The sequence below is a fragment of the Panthera leo genome, chromosome E1 (genome assembly GCF_018350215.1).
Source record: "Panthera leo isolate Ple1 chromosome E1, P.leo_Ple1_pat1.1, whole genome shotgun sequence".
NCBI classification, from domain to species: Eukaryota; Metazoa; Chordata; class Mammalia; order Carnivora; family Felidae; genus Panthera; species Panthera leo.
Genome location: NC_056692.1, coordinates 14,554,319 through 14,577,638, shown reverse-complemented (window position 1 = coordinate 14,577,638; position 23,320 = coordinate 14,554,319). Strand labels below are relative to the sequence as shown.

The window sequence follows — 23,320 nt, the reverse complement described above, 5'->3', positions numbered from 1 at the left end:
CTCAGAGTTAAATAATTCTACTTCCAATATCTCAACTGAAGTGCCCAAACTGAATACACAGAATAGCTCCTCCATATGCCTTGTGATCCCTCCTTTGTCTACTGTGTTTGCTGCTATGGTTGGTTGTGGTATCCAGAATGGTGCCTGATGCATGGCAGACAGTCAATAGCTCTTAAATGAGAAAATGCCATCCATCTCCCATAAATCATAAAGAATTACTGCCAGATGGATAGAAGACAATCGGAAGCAGGTCATTAAGAGCCAATTGACAGCCTGCATTCCTAACAAATCCACTTTTATTTTCTATTTTTTAAGAAATCAACTTAAAAAAAAATTCATTTGATGTCAGTATGTAGATATGGAATTGATATCTACAATTTGATTTGTATACTGACTTTATGATCAATCAACTTTGCTAAATTCACTTAATTCTATTAATTTATCCTTATTTTCTTTCAGATTTTCTAAGTATTCATCACATTATTTGCAAATAAAGACAACTTTTTTTTCCCTTTCCAATCACCTTTTTAATACTTTCCTTTTCCTGCCTTCCTGTACTGGCTAGGACCTCCAACATAAACTGAATGTAACTGATAATTACTACCCTTGTGTTGTTCTATTTCTAGACCGGCTTGGTGGTTATATGGTTCCTTACTTCGGATTCTTTTTGCTTAATGTATTTCCACATGTATATTTCATAATTTAAAAAGTTCAAAAAGAAAAAGAAAGTAGCGGGAGAAGTAAACAATGAAGAGACTGGCAAAATTCTCCAGTATGGAAGGGTATGTTAGTTTCCTATTGCTGCAATACAATGTATTACCTTACAGTTCTAAAGGTCAGAGATCCTAACATCGAGGTGTTCACAGGGTGTTGTCAGTTTTGTCAGTCGACGTGTTGACAGTGCTCTTTCTGGAGGCTCTGCAGGAGAATATGCTTCCCTGCCTTTTCCAGCATCTAGAGGCCACCTGCATTCCTTGGCTCACGGTCCCTTCCCCCATGTTCAAGGCCAGCAGTATACTGTCTCCAAATCCCTCTCTCTAGACCACTAGTTCCATCATCACATCTCCTTTTTCTGACTCTTGACACCCCTGCCTCCTTACAAGGACCCTTATGATTACACTAATCAACCTCGGAAACCTAGCACCATCTTCCCACCTCAAGACCCTTAATCACACCTGCAAAGGCATTTTTGCCTTGTAAGGTAACACTGAGCAGGTTTCAGGAATTAAGATGTGGACCATCTTTAAGGGGCCATTATTCTGTCTACCACAAAGTGTGAGGACATGGGGGCAGAGGCAGAATGCCACTTGGCAGCTTTTTCACCACTATAAATCAGGACCACTCACAATCAGCAGTTCAGACAGGCTCAAGGGAAACTACCATACTAAACGGGAAGTGACGAGAGAGTAGAATTTCTTCCTGACATGGTAGGCTACAGCTCCAAGGAGGAGGTCAGAAACTGCCATATCATTTATGTGAAACAGAAATCAGACCCAGGAAACAGCTCTGGTATAGTAGCTCCACTATATACAGAATAGAAAATGTAGAAAATAAATTCATTTGTTAAGATTGCATACCACCTGACTTCCTCCCCACTCTCTTCAGGGTGGTGACTTGGTAATACGAACTTCTATCAACCAGTTGTAGACTTGAGAAGGAGATTCTAAAGAGTATTTGTAGACAAAGAAGGAATCACATAAGAATCAACATAACCTATTTTGGAGCAAATATGAGATCTGAAGAAACCTTTCTTTGTTCAAAAAAATATAAATGGCCAGAATCAGACTGCAGAAATCCAAGTTGGGGTCTATGACAGGAATGTACCACAGTTTGTGGGAGGAAATGTAAAATGAAGAAAAAGATATTCTTATATCTGATGTTTAAAATCATAGACATTGTGAAGTATGATAAAAGAAAAATGACAAACAAAGGCAGATTAAAGGGACCTGGAGAAAAGGCAGGCAAAAATATAAAGGTTATAGGATAAGACGGGGAAATAATGTAAAAGAACATATAATGCAATAGCAGTCTTAAAAACCAAATTAGAAGCAGTGAAAAGTAGAATCAGCATTATAAAAATCCGAATCAATTACAGAAAGGATAAACTTGAGAAGCTCTTTGGGGATGCAGCAGCAAAGCAAAATGAGATTAAAATGATGACAGAAAAAGAGATGTAGAAGACAATGAAGAAAATAATAAACATAATATTAGCAAATAAGGACACAAGAAATGAAAACTTTTCTAGTCCAAAGACAGAACTGTATCTGCTTATTAAAAAGCTCGTTTTGGGGCACCTGGGTGGCTCAGTCAGTTAAGCTTCTGACTTCGGCTCAGGTCACGATCTCATGGTTCGTGAGTTCGAGCCCCACGTGGGGCTCTGTGCTGACAGCTCAGACCCTGGAGCCTGCTTCAGATTCGGTGTCTCCCTTTCTCTCTGCCATCCCTCCCCTGCTCATGCTTTCGCTTTCTCTCTCTCTCAAAAATAAACATTAAAACATTAAAAAAAAAAAAAAAAAAAAAGCTTGTTTTGGGGGTGTCTGGGTGGCTAGGTTGGTTAAATGTCCGACTCTTGATATCAGCTCAGGTCATGATCTCATGGTTGTAAGATCGAACCCCACCTCAGGCTCCCAGGCTGAGCATGAAGCCTGCTTGGGATTCTCCCTCTCCCTCTCTCTCTGTCCCTCCCCTGCTTGCACATGCTCTCTCTCTCCCCCTCAAAATAAAACAATTAACTTAAAAAAATAAATAAAAAGGTAAATACCAAATTGTTAACAGCAGTTATCCCTGGAGTGTAGTCTTTGACTTTAAATATTTTTGTGAATCATCTGATTCCTTTGCATAAGTATGTGTATTACTACTACATTTCATAAAAGTCACCTTAATGTTTAAAAAGCATCCATGTCATCTTTGATGAAAACATTCCTCAATTGAAACATTTGAATAACAGGTGAATCAGGACACCTGGGTGGCTCAGTCGGTTAGGCATCTGATTTTTGGCTTAGGTCATGATCTCACAGTTTGTGAGTTCGACCCCCACGTCGGGCTCTGTGCTGACAGCTCAGAGCCTGGAGCCTGCTTCCGAATCTGTGTTTCCCTCTCTCTCTGCCCCTCACCTGCTCGCACGCTGTCTCTCTCTCAAAAATAAATAAACATTAAAAAAAATAATAACAGATGAATCAAAGAACATAGTAAGAATGGAAAGTCCATAGAGTAAAAGGACTGATGGTGAGCACTGAAAACACTTAATATAAAATTAATTCTCAATAATTATTGTAAATTTAGAAATAAAATACAATTGCGTGAAAAAGAAAATACATATTGGTAAGCAGTCCTAATTTCTACGTCTTAAGTTTAGGTCAATAGTTTTGGCTTTTCAAAAATTCCTCATGTTGATACTTTGAAAATAGAAGATCAAGTATGCTTTTCAATAAATTAGTGACTGGTAGCCTTGAAAATAAATATTTTCCAGACAACCAAGCAACAAAGGCAATATTTCCCCAAAAACTATGTAGATGTGTGTGCATGTACGTGGGTATACATGTACACACACACACACACACAGACACACACACAGAGTATATAAAAAACATTAAAAAAGAACAAAGCATATACCGTACAGTCCCAAATTTATGAAAAGAAAAGAGTAAGTACAGATATATAAGCACAAGGGGGAAAAAGATTGGAAGGATATAAACTAAACTATTAACACTATTTAATTTTAGGTGGTAGTTTGCAGGTGATTTTTACGCTCTTGTGCTTTTCTATATTTTCCATTTAAAACATTCTGGGGTAATTATGTATACAATAAACATCACTCCAAAAATGTCATTGAACAAATAAACAAGGAGACAAAAGCCAGCAGTTCCAAAAGCTGGACAATTTAAGCCCCATCTTTAATCTCAACAACCTATTTTATGAATGATGAAGTTTCCTAGGATCCTACATCCAGAAAGAAAGTAAAGATGCCTGGAAGGATGAATGGGATGTGACGTGAGACTTGAAACACTGACTTTATAATGTGACTTACAATAATTCATTCCCCAGTCAAGCCAGAGTGGCTCCAGCGGTAGCCTGTTGAAAAGTTCTTCACTTAGTTCTTGGTCAGACAACATGGGGAGGAAGACAAAGAAGATCACAAAGCTTAATCTACCTGGGGATGCCAGAATAAGCACTGCTTACATCTATTTATGACATAAATGCTTGGTACCATTAACTAATTAGAGCTTTAGGAAAGTTCTTTAGAGTCTAAGGAAAGAGAGGACCTGTTGCTAAACAGATCCTTGGTTAGTATTACCTAGAGCTATACAGTCACACACATGTATTTTGAAGATGATAATTAAGCTTTTTTTTACACTAAGCCATAACATGAACTCAACATCTTTCCTTTTCATCATTTCCCCAATCTGCATATAGGGTTATTGGGGTTTCAATGAGAAAATGCAAGTAAAGAGCTCAGCACAGTGCCTGGAAAATGGTTAGTGCCTACAAGAGCTTAACTTCATAAATACTATAGTTCAGTTACTTTTCCAATCATTTAGGCACTATAATGCAGCAGAAAGGACACAGAATTTTGTTTTGCTTCCTTTCAGGATGACTATTTATTACTCCTTTAACCACAACTTACTATAGAAAATTTCACACATATACAAAAGTAGAATACTATAATGAATTCAATGAATCCATTACTCAGATTTAATAATCAGTATTTGGCCTCTTTTTTTTCATTTATACTTCTATCCACAAATGTTATCTTTTTATTTTATTTTATTTTATTTATCTTATCTTATTTTATTTTATTTTATTTTATTTTATTTTATTTTATTTTATTTTATTTTATTTGAGACAGAGAGAGAACACGAGCAGGGGAGAGGGGCAGAGAGAGAGACAGAGAGACAGAAAATCTTAAGCAGGCTCTTCGATCAGCAAGGAGCCTGACATAAGGCTCGGTCCCACGACCCTAGGATAATGACCTGAGCCTAAATCAAGAGTCGGACACTTAACTGAGCCACCCAGGTGCCCCTATCCACAAATTATTTTGAAGCAAATCCTAGACATCAAACCGTTCATTAGAACATGAGGGTTTTTTTTTTTTAATTTGTTTTAATTCCTTTTTTTTTTTTTAAGTTTATTTACTTATTTTGAGAGGGAGGGCGGTCAGTGTCAGTCAGAAGACACTGTCAGTGCAGAGCCCAAACTCACGAACCATGAGATCATGACCTGAGCAGAGATCAAGAGTTGGATGCTTAACTTACTGAGCTACCCAGGCACCTCTTTAAATTTATTTTTCTTAAGTAAACACTATGCCCAGCATGGGATTCGAACCCACGACCCTGAGATCAAGAGTTGCATACTCCACCGACTAAACCAGCCAGGCACCCCAGAACATGAAGTTTTAAAGTCCAACAGAAAAGGAAGGGCTCTAATCTTCCACTACTTTACTAGCTCCACGACCTTGGGTAAATAAATTACTTAACCTTCTGAATTTAGGCACCTAGCAGCCACACAAGTGATCTAAGATCACTTTCTTTGCCCCGGTTGGCTCTAGTTGGTTTCAACATCTATGATGTTTCTCTCAAAATGTAACCAGCTCTACTCTACTGCTTTTACCCTCATCTGTACTCTTTTCTTTTTTTTTTTTAATTTTTTTTTTAATGTTTATTTATTTTTGAGACAGAGAGAGACAGATCATGAACAGGGGAGGGGCAGAGAGAGAGGGAGACACAGAATCTGAAACGGGCTCCAGGCTCTGAGCTGTCAGCACAGAGCCCGACGCGGGGCTCAAACTCGCAGACCGTGAGATCATGACCTGAGCTGAAGTCGGACGCTCAACCGACTGAGCCACCCAGGCGCCCCTCATCTGTACTCTTTATTTTACTTCTGGATAATCCCAATAGCAACTGTCTTCTAACCTCTTGCTCATCCCACACCCAGGTTTTTTACCTTTTTTTTTTTTTTTAATGGCTGAATACTGAATATATCCTGCAAGATATTCAATAAATCAAAAAAGATTAAGGGTGAAGAAAGTTTGGGAAAGACTGTGAAGGCTATTCTCACAGTGTACACTATAGTAAAAGCTTCAATAAGTCTTGCAGTATTGGATTCTAACATTGCTTTACCATAACTTAAATGATTATGAAACTCTTTTTCTTTTACATAACAACTAAGAACCTATAAAACTAGAGTTCCATACAACATGCTTAGGAAATATAATATGTTAATGCTAAGTCAGCGCTCCTGAAGCACTGCCTTCACTGGAATGCTACCAGCTCAACAAAATTTCAAGAGTTCCTCCTTAATTACAAGGTTCAAATTAACTTATGTTGCTTCTCACGTCTTCGTACACGCCACAAACTGCCTCCCAAACTAGGATGTTTGCCTTACAAGTCTGGATCTTTCTTGTTGTGTGTGCAAGACAGTATAATACAGACATGTTCAGTAAGTATCTGGTGAATGGGCATCAAGGAGGGGCCGGACACGTGACCAATCTGGACCAGCAATGAAACTGCACATGTTGCTGCTACTGACAAGTCCTTGAGATGTTTTATGTTTCTTAGTATTGACCACTAGAAGCTGGAGAAAATCTCTATCTTTTAGGGTTTCTAAATGGTCAAAGTTCCTACAGATTCTCTCTGATGACACATCCATATACTAATATTCTAGGTCAGCCATGGAGATGCCTCGTATGAGTTTATCATCAGTTTTCAATCTTCTCTTGAGCCTCAGTCACTCTTTTAAAAAAATCAAAGGGGGTAATACCTACTTGGCAGGCTTATTGTGAGAACTTCATGAAATACTATATACAAGTACCTACTCCTGGGACCAATACATGCTAGATATCCAAGAGTTGTTATTTTTCCCTGCAATGGAGAATAAGGCGGAGTGAAAAGTAAACAAAGGAAGGGAACATCTTACACAAAGTAGCTAGGGAAGACCCTCTAACAAGGTGACATTTAGAAGGGAGTGTCACCCTTACAGCCACACAGCTCTCTGCAGACACAGTGCTACACGTTAAGAGGAAAGCAAGCGCAAAGACCCTTAGACATGAGTGCTTGGCTTGTGTGAGGAACAGCAAGGATACCAATGTGACTAGAGTGTATCAGGTAGGAGGAGAGCAGTAGGAGCTGCAGTCAGAGTTAAGGGGGATGGAGTTGGTCTCAGATCATTCAGAGCGTTGCAGGATGTTGTTAAAGCTTTGGCTTTTACTCTCAGTGAGAGCAGCAGCCATCAGAAGGTTTTAAACAAAGAAGTGACATGATCTTACTGATGTTTTAAAAAGATCATTCCAATTGTGGTGCTGAAAACAGACTGGGGAGCAGGAGGAAGGAGGAACTCGAGAAATTAGTCAGAAGGCATTGTAACGAGTTAACCTAGAGTGTGGTGGTAAGAAAGAGTTGTATCTGCATTTATTTTGAAGGTAAAGAAGACATGAACTGCTGATGAACTAGGTATGGAGGTGTGAGAAAAAGGAGTCAAGAATAACCCCAAGAATTTTGACACAAGCTACCCAAAAGTCAAAGCTGCCATTTACCAAGATGAGAAGAATAAAGAAAGACCAGATTTAGGGGAGAGTATGGATTTAGAGATGTTATGTCCGACATACCTATTTCACAGTCCTTGGGGTGGAGACTATCTTAGTCTCGAGCTGCCATGAGCTGCAACTGCCCTGGGGTAGCCTGTAAATCACCACTATAGGCTGAGAGCATGGACTGCTAGTTCTGTAGTCTTCTCTGGCCAGATCATATACTTATCATATGTTGCAATGTATCATATCCTGTATCATATACTGACATTACCACTGGGAGAGTTGATGAGAAGATAAGGGTCAGTACGGCTGCAGCTGGTTAGGACTCCTTCCTTGATCTGCACCAAAAACAGCTAACCCAACAGCTGACTCCCAAAAGTACCCTCCAGAGTCCAGCTCATCTTGTGATCATAGAACAATAATACTAGGATCCCACTGCCCAAGCCATGCTTACCCAGTTTCTCTTCTAACTTATCATCTTCCACAAAGTGTAAACATTGTGTTAGCTGTCCTCAGCCTCACATACTACAACTCCCCATCATCACCCCCTTCTGAAACTGGAAGAGCAGGATTTCACTCCAACTTTTCATTGGAAAAGCATAAAATGAGTATTCTTCTTGAGAAAGAGAGGCTCCTACATTCCCAAGATCCCTATCAGTCACCCAACACACCCAAAGTATGGGTTTTTGATTAGTCAATATATTCAACCAAAGGCAATCTATGCAACAATTCTGCTGTAAGGAACCACGTCACTGTTTGCAGTAAGGCAGAAATTGAGAATAGTCCCTTGGTTCAATAAAGCAAAGACTGGCTAAAGAAATCTTGGCATATAAAGGAATACTAAGTGATCATCAAAAATGATTCCATGTAAGAATACATTAAAAAATATTGAGTGAAAAAAACCAGATTACAGGGGTGCCTGGGTGGCTCAGTAGGTTAAGCGTGTGACTTCGGCTCAGGTCATGATCTCCCAGCTTGTGATTTCGAGCCCTGCATCGGGCTCTGTGCTGACAGCTCCGGGCCTGGAGTCTGCTTCCGATTCTGTGTCTCCCCCTCTCACTGTCCCTCTCCCACTCGCACTCTGTCTCCCTCTCTCTCAATAATAAATAAACATTAGAAAAAATTTTTTAAAAAAGGGAAAAAATCAGATTACAAACAGTATGTATAATGACCCCTAGCTTTGTACAAAAAAAGTGTGTGTATGTGTGTACACTAGAAGTTAAATATGAAAATGATTAGCAAAAATTAACAGTGATGTTAGCACTGGGTAAAAGGACTGCAGATAAATTTTCCTTTTTCCCTTTTTATTTTTTTTTTTACTTGTTTACAATGAACATATACTCTTTTCTACTAAGCACATGTTTAAACATTTAAAATATTCAATATAGCAATATTTTATATTCAATACAATATCTCTCATATTCGCAGTTTATGGCTGGGATTTAGTTTTTACTGTCTGACATTTTCTGAGAAAACGCTTACCTATGTCTCTAAACTTCATCTAGGTCAGAAGGCTTCCACCTAAAAAGCCGTTTGAGGACTCTTCCCCAAGGGCCTCTCCCCCAGGGGATGTGACGAGGTCAGACACAGGGTTCCCCGGCTCAGCACAGGAGACTCTGCTCCCAGGGTGTGCGGGTGCTACTCCCCCAGCCTGGCAACTGCTACGTGGGAATGCGAAGCAGAGCAGACTGCCCTACTCTCCACACCTGGCCAAAGACCCAACTGTTAAGCAGAGACTAAGAGTTCCACAGTCCCCACCAGGGCAACAGGCAACGAGCTTTGTTTTCTATAAACAGACCAGAAAAAAGTTCAGGTTAAAACACAGTCTTTAGAGGAAGAAAAATAGAAACCAGGCAGCGGTGAATGCTTCATATTCCTAAAAGCTTTTTTTGTAAGTTAACACATGGTGTCTGCTTCTCTCTAGTCACCTATTTATCACTCTCCTCCTTAGAGAAGGGAAAAAGCCCTGGCTGTTTTCCTAGTGCAGAGTTTTGTGGCTGGGGGGAAGGAGGAGAGGGGGGAGGAAGGAGGGTGCTTTAAGCATGATGCAAACCATTTGGAGCCGAGTGAGAGCACTGCCAACACAAGCTGCACTATTTAAACAAGTGAGGAAATGATCGTATATACAACATGCCAGCGAGCACACACACACACCAAAGGAAGTCGAGAGGGCTTTTTTTTTCAGGACACAGAGCTGGATGTCAGCGGCTAAAAGGTCGATATTTTCCCTTAACACCCTTCTCAATGACTTAATCATGTTCCGTTTGCACAGAAAACTTCCCAAGAATAAAAAAGTCTGGAGAATTAAGAGGAGGGGTGAATGGGGAGGGATGTTTGGCCTGGGGCTGACCTTATCCGAGGTTTTCTCCACGTAGCAGGGGTCCTGAGGGGCAGCCAGCAAGGGGACAAAGCCCGAGAGAAGCCGATCCTCTTCCAGGATAAGAAGGGTGAGGTCATCGTCCGGGTCCTTGTACAGTGGCACCTCAGACTGATTCACCGCAGTCAATATGTTACAGAAATCAGCCAGCATCGACCACACATCCATAGCAACCCTGTGAGAAATAAGGTAAGAAAAGAAGAACAGCTCTAAAGAGGGACCAGTTAAAGTATTTTAAGCACTGCTGAGAACAGAGGTACTGGTAGCAAATGCTGTCTATGGCTGGCATCTGCCAGGAAATCTTACCCAAAAAGCTAGGGCACAAAATTGCATCCATGGCAGCAATCTGGTGGGCAAGTGTCCATCTATGCAAAGTTAAAATTGATTAGGGGGAGTTTTTAAATCCTAACCAGAGAGGAAAAAGAATTGAGAGAATCAGTTGCCTAATGCAGGTCCTGTCACCTTTCCAGACAGTGTGCCTGAGACACTTACTCAAACACTCTAGACACCCAGGGCCTGAGGCAGCTCCCAGAATTCCCCCACTTCTGTCCAGCCAAGTATATGCCACAAGACAGTAACAGAGCGCCAGTCTCCCCTCCTCCCATACAGCCAGAGGGGCCAGTCACGCCATGGGAAGAGTCACGTGAGTCCCCCCCCCCCCCCCCCGCCATAATGCTTTAGAAATCTCTTCCTATATATAAGCAGGAAAACAAACAAACAAACAAACACACAAACACAAATAGGTGAAGGGGATTAAGAGTACACTTATCTTGATGAGAGCTGAGTAATGTATATAATTGTTGAATCACTATATTGTATACCTGAAACTAATCTAACACTGTACATTAATTACATTGGAATTAAACACATACATACACACACACACACCCCAACAAAAACCTCATTCCTGGCCTGCCAAGAGCATCCCAGGACAGTAAAGCTTCCCATGCATCCCAGCAGACGAACCAGTATCAGTGCTGTCTTGGCCATCCCACAACCCCCCACCCCCTTCTCTCATTTGTGGAAGGTTAGACACAGGATGACCAACCATTCTGGTTTGCCTGGGACTGTCCCAATTTTCACACCCTGTGGATGCTAAGTTGTACTTCAAAAGGAGTGAGTTGCATAGGAGAATTATAATGAAAGGCTTTACAATTAGGGTCAAGAGGTGGGGTGGCAAGAGGCGAGAAGCAAAGAGAACTACGAATGAGCTACATCCTGGAATCTTCCCAGAGGAGTTACTGCGCATGAGCCAAATCTGCTAGGGAGGGGCCTCAGCCTTAAGCAATTTGTTTCTCCTGGAGACTAGGAGCCTTTGGGAGATGGCAGAAAAGAGGGCATGCAAGGGACATGCCACTGAAGGTGATGCTGGGGGAGAAAGTGGAGTAGGGTGTGGGGACTCCCTGACTGGCTCCAGGTGGAAGGAGCCTGCACTGGTTTATTTACTGTAATCACTGCACTAGGAAAAGGCAATGAAATGAAACATCTTGTTTTCAAGAGTGTCCTGGGAACCAGGCGGAACACAGCCCCATTAATCACACAACGGCACATAATCAACACACGTGTACTGCAGAAGGAACTTGCTTCACAGGCTTTGCCCAGGAAAAAGAACATGTTTGGGAAGAATCACCGGAGGGACGAGAGTTTTCTAAAGCCTTCTCTCTGCACAGACACCGACAACCAGACTCATTCACAAAGCTCCATCTTTTGGCTCAGCTGAGTTTGGCTGTCAGAAATGTTTAAATATGGAAAAAAATAAACAGTTGCAACACGTTTCTGTGCAGAGATCTGCCTGAGCCCCTTTGTGATGTAATGGGAAACGCGGCATTGAGGCTACCAGCTGTAGAATAAACAGAACTTGGAGGGTTAAAAGGAACTGAACTCTCCACGACCCCATCTGCAGAGAAGAAAATAATAAGAGGAATGATGCACTGCCCCACAGCTCTGATAGTTTATCCTCCGGTCCCGGCTGCAGAGACAAGCACCGGATGTGATAGGGCTGCTCAGGGCCGCCTCCGAGGTTAGCGCTGCCCATGGGAGACGCACAGGGAGGCTCTTCCAGCTCCCCACTTCCTCCCCCAGTGCCCTGCTGGCCACTTGAGCCCACTGCCTGAGTCCAATCCCACAGCGCTCGTGAGCTCTGGCCAACAGGCACTGCTCGGCTGCAGAGCAGCAATTTGGAAAATAAACAGGAAAGACGACAGTGAGAAGGAAGAAGGTGAAAAGTCTCCCAGCTGAATTCTTGGCTTGGGGGCCTTGGTTGGTGCTGTGCAGGTCAAGGACCCGACTGCTTCAGGACATAGGTGGGGGGTAGGGAGGTGTGGGCAGCAGCATCCCCAGTCAGGGAGAGGCAGAAGAAAATTACCCACGGCTGCCACAGTGGGAGGCCCCACATCCCTCTCTCATCCTCCCACCCCTACCATCTTGGATCCAAGACGAAGAAATATGTGGTACCATGTGGTTCTCATTACCATGCTCCCCTGTCCCCTAAGGCTCAGATAAACCAAAACTGACTCCTCCCAGAGACTGCTGGCCACCACAAGGGACCCCTGCCCACAGCTGCCTTTTGCCCATTACCACCCACCTTGTGCCAAGACCTTAAGGCTCACTGCAAAAATGAAGTGGAGGAGAGTTCCTACCCCAGTGCTGGTTTGTAAGATAGCAGCTCGTGCCAAAAGACATAGGAAGTGTCCTGAGTTCCCAACTCAGAACGAAAAAGGGGCCCAAGGGCCACGCTAGACTAAGCAGAACCAAGGGAATACACAAAATGCTTCAATGAAAGGTCATTTCTGTCCCGATCCATTCAGACTGGTCTTGTGTTTGGACTCTGATTCTCAGTAGCTGCTTTCTACTGGTATCTCAGTGGGATTGCCCGAGATCACATTTCATCACTGGTTATCTCCTCTCTCAAACTGAGCACCATGGACATGAACACACTGACTAGGCACCCATGTACCATCCGGTGACTCTCCACAGAGGGAGGGGAAGGGGAGTGGCAGGAAAACTAGTTCTAAAAGGGAGAGGTACTTAGAAAAACTAGGTGAGATGCCTGAGCTCAAAAGCTAAGATATTTGTGAAAGGAGGAGGTAATTCCTGGAACCTGGGCATCATCACCTCAGCTTACCCTCAACCAGGCCTCTAGGCTGAGAGGTCAGTTCTGTGGGTGAACATAGGGTTTCCTGTATGAATAGAAGGGGAAAAGCTTGGCTTTTTCCTGCTCTAGCTCGTTATCCCCAGTTAGGAGTGCCTCACGACCTTCACGCCTTGGGTTCTAAGGGTTCAACGTTAGCCTGGGCCGAGGAGCCCAAAGTTAAACTCTGGTGGCTACGAGAAGCTTTTTCCCAATCTTCTAGAAACACTGGGGAAATGACTCTCCAAAAGGTTTTTCAGACAATCTCAAATAACCTTTGGTTCTGAACAGACCCTCTAGAATGCTATGAGCCTGGGCAAGTGCCTCTGGCTTGTTCTGGTCCCAGCTCATATTTTGGGGACGCTCCAAGAGCCCACAAAATCCTACGAAAGTTAGGATGCATTCTTTACCAAGCAGACACAAAGCAGCCAGAGAATATGAAACTGTGTCCAACAAGTCCGTTTATGGCTCTCAGAATGGTGGCAAGGGAACCTCTCAAGCAGCTGTAATGTGATTAGTGAGCAAGGATCAGCAGTTGCTGGGTGACCCACTGGCCCAACCCCACAGAAACACCACACACCAGGAAAGCAGACCCCTGGCTGGAGTCTGAACACCAGATCCTAGCTTGGGACAGACCAGCAGTGGCTAGTTAGAGGTATGTACTCAGGACCAAGGCTCACTCACTTCCCTACAGACATGCATTCACTTACTCCACCAGGAAAGGAAAAAAATAAGAGTTAATTTACTTTTTATTGCCTCAGAATTCCAAGGTTTAATGTAGCTGTCAGTTTGAGTGCAGTGCAGCTGCTGGCCGATACAATGCAGCCCAGGCCAGCCCAGGTGACTGGGGAAACACATTTCACAGAAATGAACCAACACACACTCTTGGCTGGTTGTTTGGGGGATATTGACTTGGGGAATCAGATTAACCCTTCAGGCTGAAGTTGTTTTCTGCATACAGCCCTAGAAAAGCAGCTTCAGTCCAAGGAACTGAGAAGCCCTGGTGTCAGACAGACTAATAGGTTTCTGTGTTCTTGAGCTTTTGGAGTTTTCGCACACAAGGTGTCATTCAACACCTGAAAGGTTAAGGTGTGAGATAGGTGAGCAAGTTATACCACAATATATCTCCTTCCTAGAACTCAGAAAGCAAGGAAGATCTGCCAGCTTTATAGGGAAGAGGTCAGGTGAGAACTTTTTTGCAAGTTCCATCCAGGGCGGGGCCAAGGGAAGGAGAGTTTGGAAAGTGGAGTGCTAAGGTCCAACCAGGGCTCAGGCCATCCTTCTGGCAAGTCTAAGGAGGACGGAGCCCTCACACACCCCTTCATATTTTTACTGGGGGAACAGGCTGACTGGTGATTAATATCAAGTACAATGACCCCATGTTACAAGCCTGCAGGGGCCTGTGGAGGTGGCCATTTCCTGTGTAATACCAGCTTGTTTAAACACTAACATTCAAACTCCACAGCTGCAGAACAAACCCGGAAAGAGTTGAGTGAGAAGAAGCCCTGCATTGTGTTTCAGAGCTATGGAAGATCAGAGTTGTGGTACAGATGGGAAACAAGTTGGGTCTTTTGGTTCCTGGGATGAGGAGCTCTGGAGATGTAGCCAAGGTGGCACAGAAACTAGACACAAGGAAGCTGAAAAAGACAAAGCCTGTGGACTACAGAGACAAAGGGGAAAGACAAAAGGCCACAACAGGAGACATGCTCATAAGATATGCAATATGCACCTTTAAAAACCTGTTTGCCTATGGACCATTATGTTCCAGCCCACAACTCTCCATAGGGGGTTCAATGGCCAACATGAGACCATTGTAGCCCCAAGGACTTCCCACCCAACCAGAGAAAACTGCAGGTGGTGACCAGCTAATAGCAGAAATGGACCTGAAGGAATCCAACAGGGCTGGCAGAGTCAAAAGGATAGTACCTGGGCTTAAATAGCATAGGAAGCCCTTAAAAGCTGAGATGTCAGGCCAACTCTGTTTTCAGTGGGCTGAGGATCTTGTCTGGTATCAATGCTAAAGTAGCTCAACAGGTTCAGGGATGAGGTGGAGGTGAGGGTGGTGGGAACCTATGCAGCTCTCTGAGATTAGGAACTAGAGTGTATTTTCGATGCCACCACAGTATGAAGAGGAGACAAGGCTGTCAGAGATCACTGTTTTAGCAGTTAAGACATGGGCAGCAAGATATCATCCTCCGAGAATAACAGCTGTATATTAGGTGACCACTAAAGAATATAAGACTCAGTAAAAGATAATCCCTTCTGCCTCTCTACTTTATACAAACAAGTCAACTTGGGCCCCTGGGAGACTGTCCAACTTAAATGAAGTCTGCCCAATAGGGCAAATTGAATTCTGAAGCGCAGTCACCCTGCACTATTCCAAGAATACAAACTTCTTCATGTTCTAAGCAGTGCAGCTGGAGCCCTATGGCCAACGACAGGTCACAGTAACCTCATTCCAGGATTTCTCAAGTACCTCTACTGTGCCTCCCTCAGCTTCTATCTAGGTCAGTGCCTTGTTTGATTGCACTTTTCCCAAGCTACGTTCAACACGTATAGCCTCTGTTGCATCACTATGGTGTGTTAAACCCATCAGCACTGTGTGTTTGGGAAAGAGCAGCCCCCGGGGGACCTCAGCATCTCCACGGCATGAGTGGAGCCCTCGGTGGCCTCCCTGGTGCGGATTCTCACGGTTCCTGCCTCTCTTAAATTTTTAGCTGTAACCACTCCAACACGTCTTCTTAGTTTAGCACACACTGGACCCAAATAACCTCAGCCCAGAGCTGGAAAGTGCTCTCCCTGGGGTCAGCTGCTGTACCCTGTTGGGGTCAGACTGGAGCCTTAGGCCAACACCCCTTCCTCTCACAAGTCCTGTGAGAGGAGTTGGGAGGGGACAGAGACTCCTGTCGTGGGAGAGATCACGTGTGTCTCACACTCAGCACTTGGAGGAAGAGGAACCCCCTGGTGCCAGGCTGTAGTGCTGACGCCCCAACCCGGAGCCAGGGAGACTGGGTGGGGAGCCAGGGTAGCAAAGGGGCTTCCCACAGTCACCACCACTTCCTTCAGGGAAGTGCTGATGGACCATTACTTAGTGACCTCCTAAAATGCCCTTTTGGGAAGACGTATTAAGCGTCCTTGAAGGGGTGCCGATTAGACTTGGGATTAGTTCTTATTCCAGACCTGCCCTGTGAGGGTGAGTGAACTAGCTGTTTTTCAACTCAAGAATGTCTATCTCATCTACAGGGTCAACACATGTAGGCTCCCTGAGGAAATCAGCTTACTGCATACTCCCTACACATCCCCATGTCTCCCTATGTGACAGCACTCACAGGGCTCCCTACAAGCCTTTTCCAGCATGCTCTGTAGACTATACAAGACAAGGCATGGAAAGTAGCAAGTCCAGGAATTTCTGGAGGTTTTTTTTTTTTTTTTTTTTTTTTTAACAGTACTCCAATCCAACAGTGTGATAAATGCATCGGAGCTACAATTAGGAAGATATATAGCATCAGAATGCGAAGGTCTGGGCAGCCTGGTGAAACGCGGGCTCTCCAGAGCCCCAGCTATGTTTCCCATTATGTAACCCTGGTCATGGGCAGACAGCCAGACTCCAAATGAAAAAGAGACTCTGGCTTGGCACTGGTTCTATTTTCCTATCCTCATTCGGGGTCAGCGCAGTGTCATACAGCTGCAGAGAAAGCTCTGGGGATTAAACCTGGGAAAGCCTCCAAGACCAGGACCTGGGTTCAAGTACCAGCTGAAAGCAATAAACCAACTGCCACAGCTGGGCTAGGTTTGGATGTTCTCAAAGTCCCCTGACTCTTTCACTTACTGAGAACTAGAGATCAAGATGAGGGAAGATTTGGCTTCGGCAGAGACTATGAAATGAGGTAGGCTGTCCCGCTGCCCTAGCTTGCCAAAGGTCTTGGGATGTGAGGGGTCACTATGCTTAGGCTCATGAAAGCCTGCTGCTCTGCTCCTCTCCATCACCTGACAGTCATGGCTTACTTCACGCTCACTTGGTAAAGTGGGGAGCAGCTACCTCTCCCTGCTAACGAGAGGCCTAGTGCAGAAACCACGTTCCCCACTCCTCCCCCACACCCCACAAGTAGATGGTCCCTCCAAACACTGTGGTCTGTTCTAAACAGACCAAAGCACCCTACACTGTCTTTTACAGCAACCCAAGGCAACTTTCCACACTCTGCTACAATCCTCTGCACCAAAATCTCTTGGGATGTAAAGCCATCCTATCACAGCTCCTAACAGGTACAAATGGGAAGTCAACCTACTTACATGCTGACTCCAACACACATACCTACTAATGCCACTGTGTGGGAAGGCACGAGTGGCCCTGAGATCCTGCCCTTATCACTCTGCAGTGTCATCACCAGCCGAGGTGTTCCATATGTGTTAGGTGGCTACTGCCTAGGGAAAGCAGATGTGACTGGAAAGAAGAGGAATATGGGCAAAAAAGGAGAGAACCAAGGAGACTTATGATGAGCCTTGGAATTCCCCGAAGAAAGCTTTGGAATGATTCTCTAACTGTACAAGGAAGAAAGGCAACGAAAAGAAAGGGAGGGAACAAAGGGAGCTACATTAATTAAAGGTTCAAGTGGGTCAGGGAGATAATTTGGGAGTGAGGGTTTCTGGAGGAGAGGCAAATTGAAATGTAGGCTATCTGATCACCTTATGTTAGGATCAAGGATGGATCTGTCTTTGTGGAGAACAAATACAGGCAAAAACCAAGGAAAACATGCAAAGGAGAGATGTCAGGTAGAACCCATTTCCTTCCTAGTCTCTTGAGTGCATTTCTAAAACCTCCAAAATGAAGATCAGCACCTGGACCTTAAGAGTGCCACAGGGATTACTGTTCTGACATCTGCAGAACTATCTGGAGTGTGTTATTCCCTAGGGCCTTAAAAGAAAAGGCTCCAGAGTATGAAAGATCAGTGAGCATAAGAGAACCACCATACCTTGCCAATCTCTCCACCATGGTATTTACTCAGTGAGTGTTAGCCAGCTATAGGAGAAACTGGACAGGAGGGAAGTAAATTCTCATTCCACTTTTCCAGCACCTGACAGCTATGAGGTGGGGCTACCCTCAGTGGTGGGCAGGCCAGGTTTGCGCTGTCCAACAGAGGCCCCAGCCCTCAAACCACCATGCCTTGTGGCCAGGCCCCAGGACAGCAAGAGCTCCTCCTTTATGCTTAAACTTGCATTCGAGACAACCAGCTGCTAATCCTGGTTGCAGAGACAGTGCAGAAGGGGACTCCATTCTCTACCACACTGGCTGCTCCAGCCTAGACTGGATTCATCAGTGGTGCCCACTGCTCCAGGAACTTGTTTACTAGGCAATCAGATTCAATATTATTATTTGGTCAAATCTGCTCTCCCTGTGAAGAACGGTCTGAAAAGAAAAAGCAAATTTGTTCAAGTGTCCCAACCCCCTCTGCCTCTCCGTGGCCTTAGAGGTGAGGCCTAGCTGGGGACGGCTGTAGCTTGGACCACGTGCCCAGCTGCAGATTGAGCCCTTGCCCAAAGATGGGCAGCAGCTTGCATATGCCGGCAACGGGCCATTTGCTACAGCATCCAAAGAGAAAACAGACTCGGCACCTCAAGCAAATGAGGCCCAGCACTTCCTGCGTGAGCTTTCTATTTCCTCAGCCAAACAAAAGCCAAAGGGAGTGACAGAGGGAGGAGGGATAAAGGGAGACAGGTCACAGAAGAGCGTTAACAGGACTGATGGCTGGGATATGGATAAACAGGGGCTGGGTGGACCATATCTAAGGGACCTGTGGTTGTGAGGTGAGGTGACCCAGAGAAGGCCCAAGCTCCAGGGACAGATGGTCTGCCTCCCCACCCCCCGAGAGGAAGGGAGGAGCACTCTGTGACCCCTGTGCATGCTCAGAAGCAGTGGCTTCAGATACTTGGAGAGCTGAGCCCTTCCTTGTCAGTTTCTTTCCAAAACTGCAAATTGCCTAGTCGGCATTATAGATTAACAGCCTGAAAAGTCTGAGGCTGTACATGTTAACTCTTTAGGGAACACTGCTGGGAAACAGCTACCCCTGGTCAGCAGATCAGTCCATTCCTTTGCGTGGCCCCAGCTGCCCCATTCAGGTCTCAACCCTGGCTCAGAAGGCCTCAGCCTGGGATACATGTTGGGAATCTAGGAAGGTTCACAGGAGAATGCAGAGAACTGTCTGATGTTGTGAGCATCACTCACACAGTTACAGAGCTAGAGCTGGAAGGGAACTGAGGAGAGAGGGCCTGACAGTCCAGGGGTGCTTCCTGATGTGAGGAACAGGGAAGAAATTTGAGGAAGAAAAGGGGGGAAAGAGGCAGACAGTTCACACAGAAAGGTCAATAACTACTGGCCAGAAACCTCTGCTGCAGCCTTCCCTCTGTGGATCACCCATGAGTCTAGAGGGACTCATGTGGGCAGCACCCAGCCCAGAGAAGCGCCCCTCTCCATTCCCAGAAGTGCCATCGGCAGCAGCCTAGGTCTCCATACTCTACCCTCCAGTGTGTGCCCCTCCCAGAGAAGAGCAGTGGAGAAGAATGGTGGTGTGTTGGCTAAGGACGCTCGCTCCCAAACACACACCCTCCCCCAGCGCAGCGCCCAGAGCTCTGAGTATGCCGCACCTGCCAGAGACCACAAGACAGCACGGGGTAGGGGGGCGAGAGAAAGAGAGAGGAAAAGAGAAACAGAGAGGCAGAGGCAGAGGCAGAGGCAGAGACAGGAAGAGAGAGAGAGAGAAAGGTGGAGAGAGAGAGAGAGATGGACAATCAACAGAGCTGACCAGAAACGGGCATCAATATGCACACGCGTTAAGAAACTACTGTGCAAACGTGAGCACACGCAGTGACGCTAACACAAGAAAAGAACGGGACGCATGGGAACATAGATATACACCAAGAGCTGGCAAACTTTCTGTAAACAGCTAGAGTAAACATTTTAGGCTTTGCAGACTATAACGCCTCTGCTGTGACTCCTCAGCTCAACTGCTGCAGTGTGAAAGCACCCATAGACAAAGTGTAAACAAACAAGCATGGCTGTGTTCCAGTACAACTTCATGGACACGGAGATTTGACTTTTCTAACAATTTTCACAAGTCATGAAATAGTAGTCTTTTGATTTTTTTTCAGCCATTTAAAAATGTAAACCGTTCTTAGCTCATGGGCCATAGTTTGCTGACCCCTGATACAGACACACACAAACCCCAGAGGCAGATAAACAGAGGCAAGCAGGCAGGAACAAGCCAAGACAAGCAGAGACGGGCAGGCAATAGGTGAAGCAGGTAGGGAGACACAGGCGAGGCAGGCAGAGGCAGGTAGATACAGGCAGACCCTCATACACAGAGATTTGCTTTCTGACAGACAGATGCAGACCTACGCGCACACAGTCACGGACAAGCAGAGACGCAGACACACGCAGTCCTGAACACAGATATTCAGGAACACATGCAGACACTCCCACAGGACACAGTCACACACACAGACACATGGACAGGACTACAGCACACATGCACTGACACGGACCTACAGAGAGAGACACAGAGAGAACATGGAGATGGACAGAGACACACACTGAAAGAGCCCCTTCGTGGAGACGCACGAGCCCTGCAAAGAGACCACCCCCCCACCCCCAAGAACAGAGAGACACAGACACAGATACGGACACAACGCAGAGAAACATATGGACACGTATACATGGACAGACATGGACGGGTACACCAAAGACCCTTAGACAGACCCCTAGACAGACAAAGGCCCTCACACTCAGACACAGACAGACAACCAGAGCCAAAGAGGCACATACAGAGATAGAACCCACACACAGATATGGACGTAAGAAACAGCCATGCATGGCTACATAACTATGTAAATATAATATACCACTGAATTGTATACTTAAAAATGGTTAAGATGAAAAATTTTGTTACAGATGTTTTACCACAGCTTTTAAAAAGAAGGAAAAAAGTCACACAGACACATCCAGGTGGACACACACACTCCCCAGACCGACACACCTCACAGCGACAAATGCTCTGACAGACAGCACACTGACACCCAGAAACAAGGAGATGGGAAGTGACGTGAACAAAAGAGAGAGGTGTGTGCAGTCACCCTCCTCATACATCACAACGTGTGAGAGGAAGGCCCGAGCAGCAGCATGCGTAGGACAGCACAAGCAGCAGCAGGACGAGAGCACGACGGATGTGTGGAGACAAACTAGAAGAGACAGGAAGAGATAAGGCCTCTCCTCACGCCACCGACACACGGCCAGACTCGAGAGGCCGCTACAGAGACGGTGGGCACGAACAACATGAAGTGAGAGCGAGAGAGCAAGGGCAAAGACAGAACAAAACAGCAACTTCGGAGTGAGAGAGGAGGGCAGACTGAGGAGGAGGAACGGGCCGGAGAACAAGGGAAAACAGCCTAAAACATCAGGGGACAAGGAAGGTGTTCAAGGAAGGGGAAAAGTAAAGTTCAAATGAGGAGGGACGAGACGAACAAGCAGGTGGCGGGTGGGAGGACACACGGAGGACCAGGAGGGGAGCCGTGGGAGCACAGGCGGGCCGAGGTCAGCAGTGCCGAAAAACGAGCGGGCCGACTCACTGTGAGGGCAGGTCCAGGGACGTGGGCGGAGGGTTCCAGGTGTCTGGGTAGCCGAGCATCCAGTCTGACCAGACTTTCACACTGGGGAGCAGTTCCTTCAGGTCCGGGACGAAGGAAGACACCTTGATGTCATCTTGGTCATCCTCGTCCTCAGGAGAGGACAGCTGAGCTGCAGAGGCAAAGGGTGAGAACTGGGCCTAGGTCTGCTGTGGCCCACGAGTGAGGCCTGGGGCGCTGGGACGGCAGCAAGCTCTTAGGGAAGGGAGACCAAGTCCACAGGAAAGCTGGGCCCAGAAGCGGAGGACAAGTGCCAGCACCTAAGAGGATTCTGAAAAGCAGGACAAAGAGAGAACCAGTGCACTGGGTCTGCCCCTGCAGACAGCTGTTTCTGCTCCACCTGTGGCCTGGCTGAAGTCGCCACTCTGGCCTCTAGCCCCCCCCTTTTAGCTTTCCTTCAGCACAGCTCTGACATGGCACCAGGGATCCTGCCAAAACGGCATAACCTGAACTTGACCATGAGGAAATATCAGACAAACCCGAACTGTGGGACATTCGACAAAGTGGCCTGCACACTTCAAAAATGTCAAGGTCATGAAAAACAAAGGAAGACTGAGAAAGCATTAAAGAAACCATTTAATTCCAGATTGAAGGAAACTAAAACGGACACGACATCTAAATTGCAATGTGTGATCCTGGAGTGGGTCCTATACCAGAAAATGACTTTTTTTTTTTTTTTTTTAGGACACTGATACAAACTCAATATGGTCTGTAGATTCAACAACAGTACTATATCATTGTTGGCTTCCTGATTTTGATAACTGCACTGTCATGTAAGGGACTGTCCTTGTTATTTGGAAATATTTAGTCAAGTATTTGGGGGTAAAGGGCTAACATGTCTACAACTTACAATCAAATGGTTCAGGACAAAAATAATAATAAGCATAAATATTTGCATGTGTACAGAAAGAGAGAGAACTTAAAAGGCAACTATGGTAAAATGTAAACAAATGGGGAATCTGTGTGAAGCGTATGTAAGAATTCTTTGTATTATCCTTGCAACTTTTCTATATATTTGAGATTGTTTCAAAATAAAAAGATACCCCAACCCTCCCTCCAAAAAAAAAGCAGCTCCAGGGTCTGGAGGCACCCACAAAGTCGAAGTGGCAGAGGGACAACAGCATGGCCTCAATACACACCAATACTGATCCAGGAGCTGAGAGAAAGGGGCAACCTTCAGCCCTACCTTATACGGCTCAGCAATCAGGCTTAGATTTCTAAGGGCAGCCTTAATGGATATGGGGACACTGCTCAATGCAAGGGCTAAAAATAGCCCCTGCTCTGGTTCAGTGAGTCTCACAAGGTGGCTGGTCCACAGTGGTTACAGCAATCACCAGTACCAGACAAAGAGGGACATAGAGATAGAGGGGGGAAACGAAAACATCAATTATGAACAAAAAAGGAAACGCTCTTTGCTGGTTTTCTAAAGCTGCAGGAACCCGCAGCAGCTTTTAGGTACAGTGAAAATCTTAACTACTAGAGAAAGGGGGGAGGGGATAGTTCCCCCAAGGACAGAGGGCCACAGAGGTACACAGAATGCAAAAGGAGGCAGGACTAGTTAGGTGGGCAGAAGGAAGGGGGGTACTGGGAGGAGGAAGAATGTCAAGTAGAGGGAGGA

The 23,320-nt window shown here is 45.3% G+C and overlaps 1 protein-coding gene across 11 annotated transcripts in view; it reads right to left on the bottom strand.

The window, feature by feature from the left end:
• Positions 1–23,320, bottom strand: part of SMG6 (SMG6 nonsense mediated mRNA decay factor) — a 227,439-nt gene that overhangs the window by 101,660 nt on the left and 102,459 nt on the right. For 10 of the 11 annotated variants that reach the window (XM_042914577.1, XM_042914578.1, XM_042914580.1 and 7 more), the window contains 2 exons: positions 21,646–21,814; positions 9,873–10,074 (listed from right to left, as the gene is read on the bottom strand). In XM_042914577.1, coding sequence (XP_042770511.1) covers positions 9,873–10,074; positions 21,646–21,814 — 371 coding nt within the window. Of the gene's footprint in view, positions 1–9,872; positions 10,075–10,205; positions 10,265–21,645; positions 21,815–23,320 lie in introns of those variants that run through there. The other variant, XM_042914584.1, reaches the window with a different exon arrangement.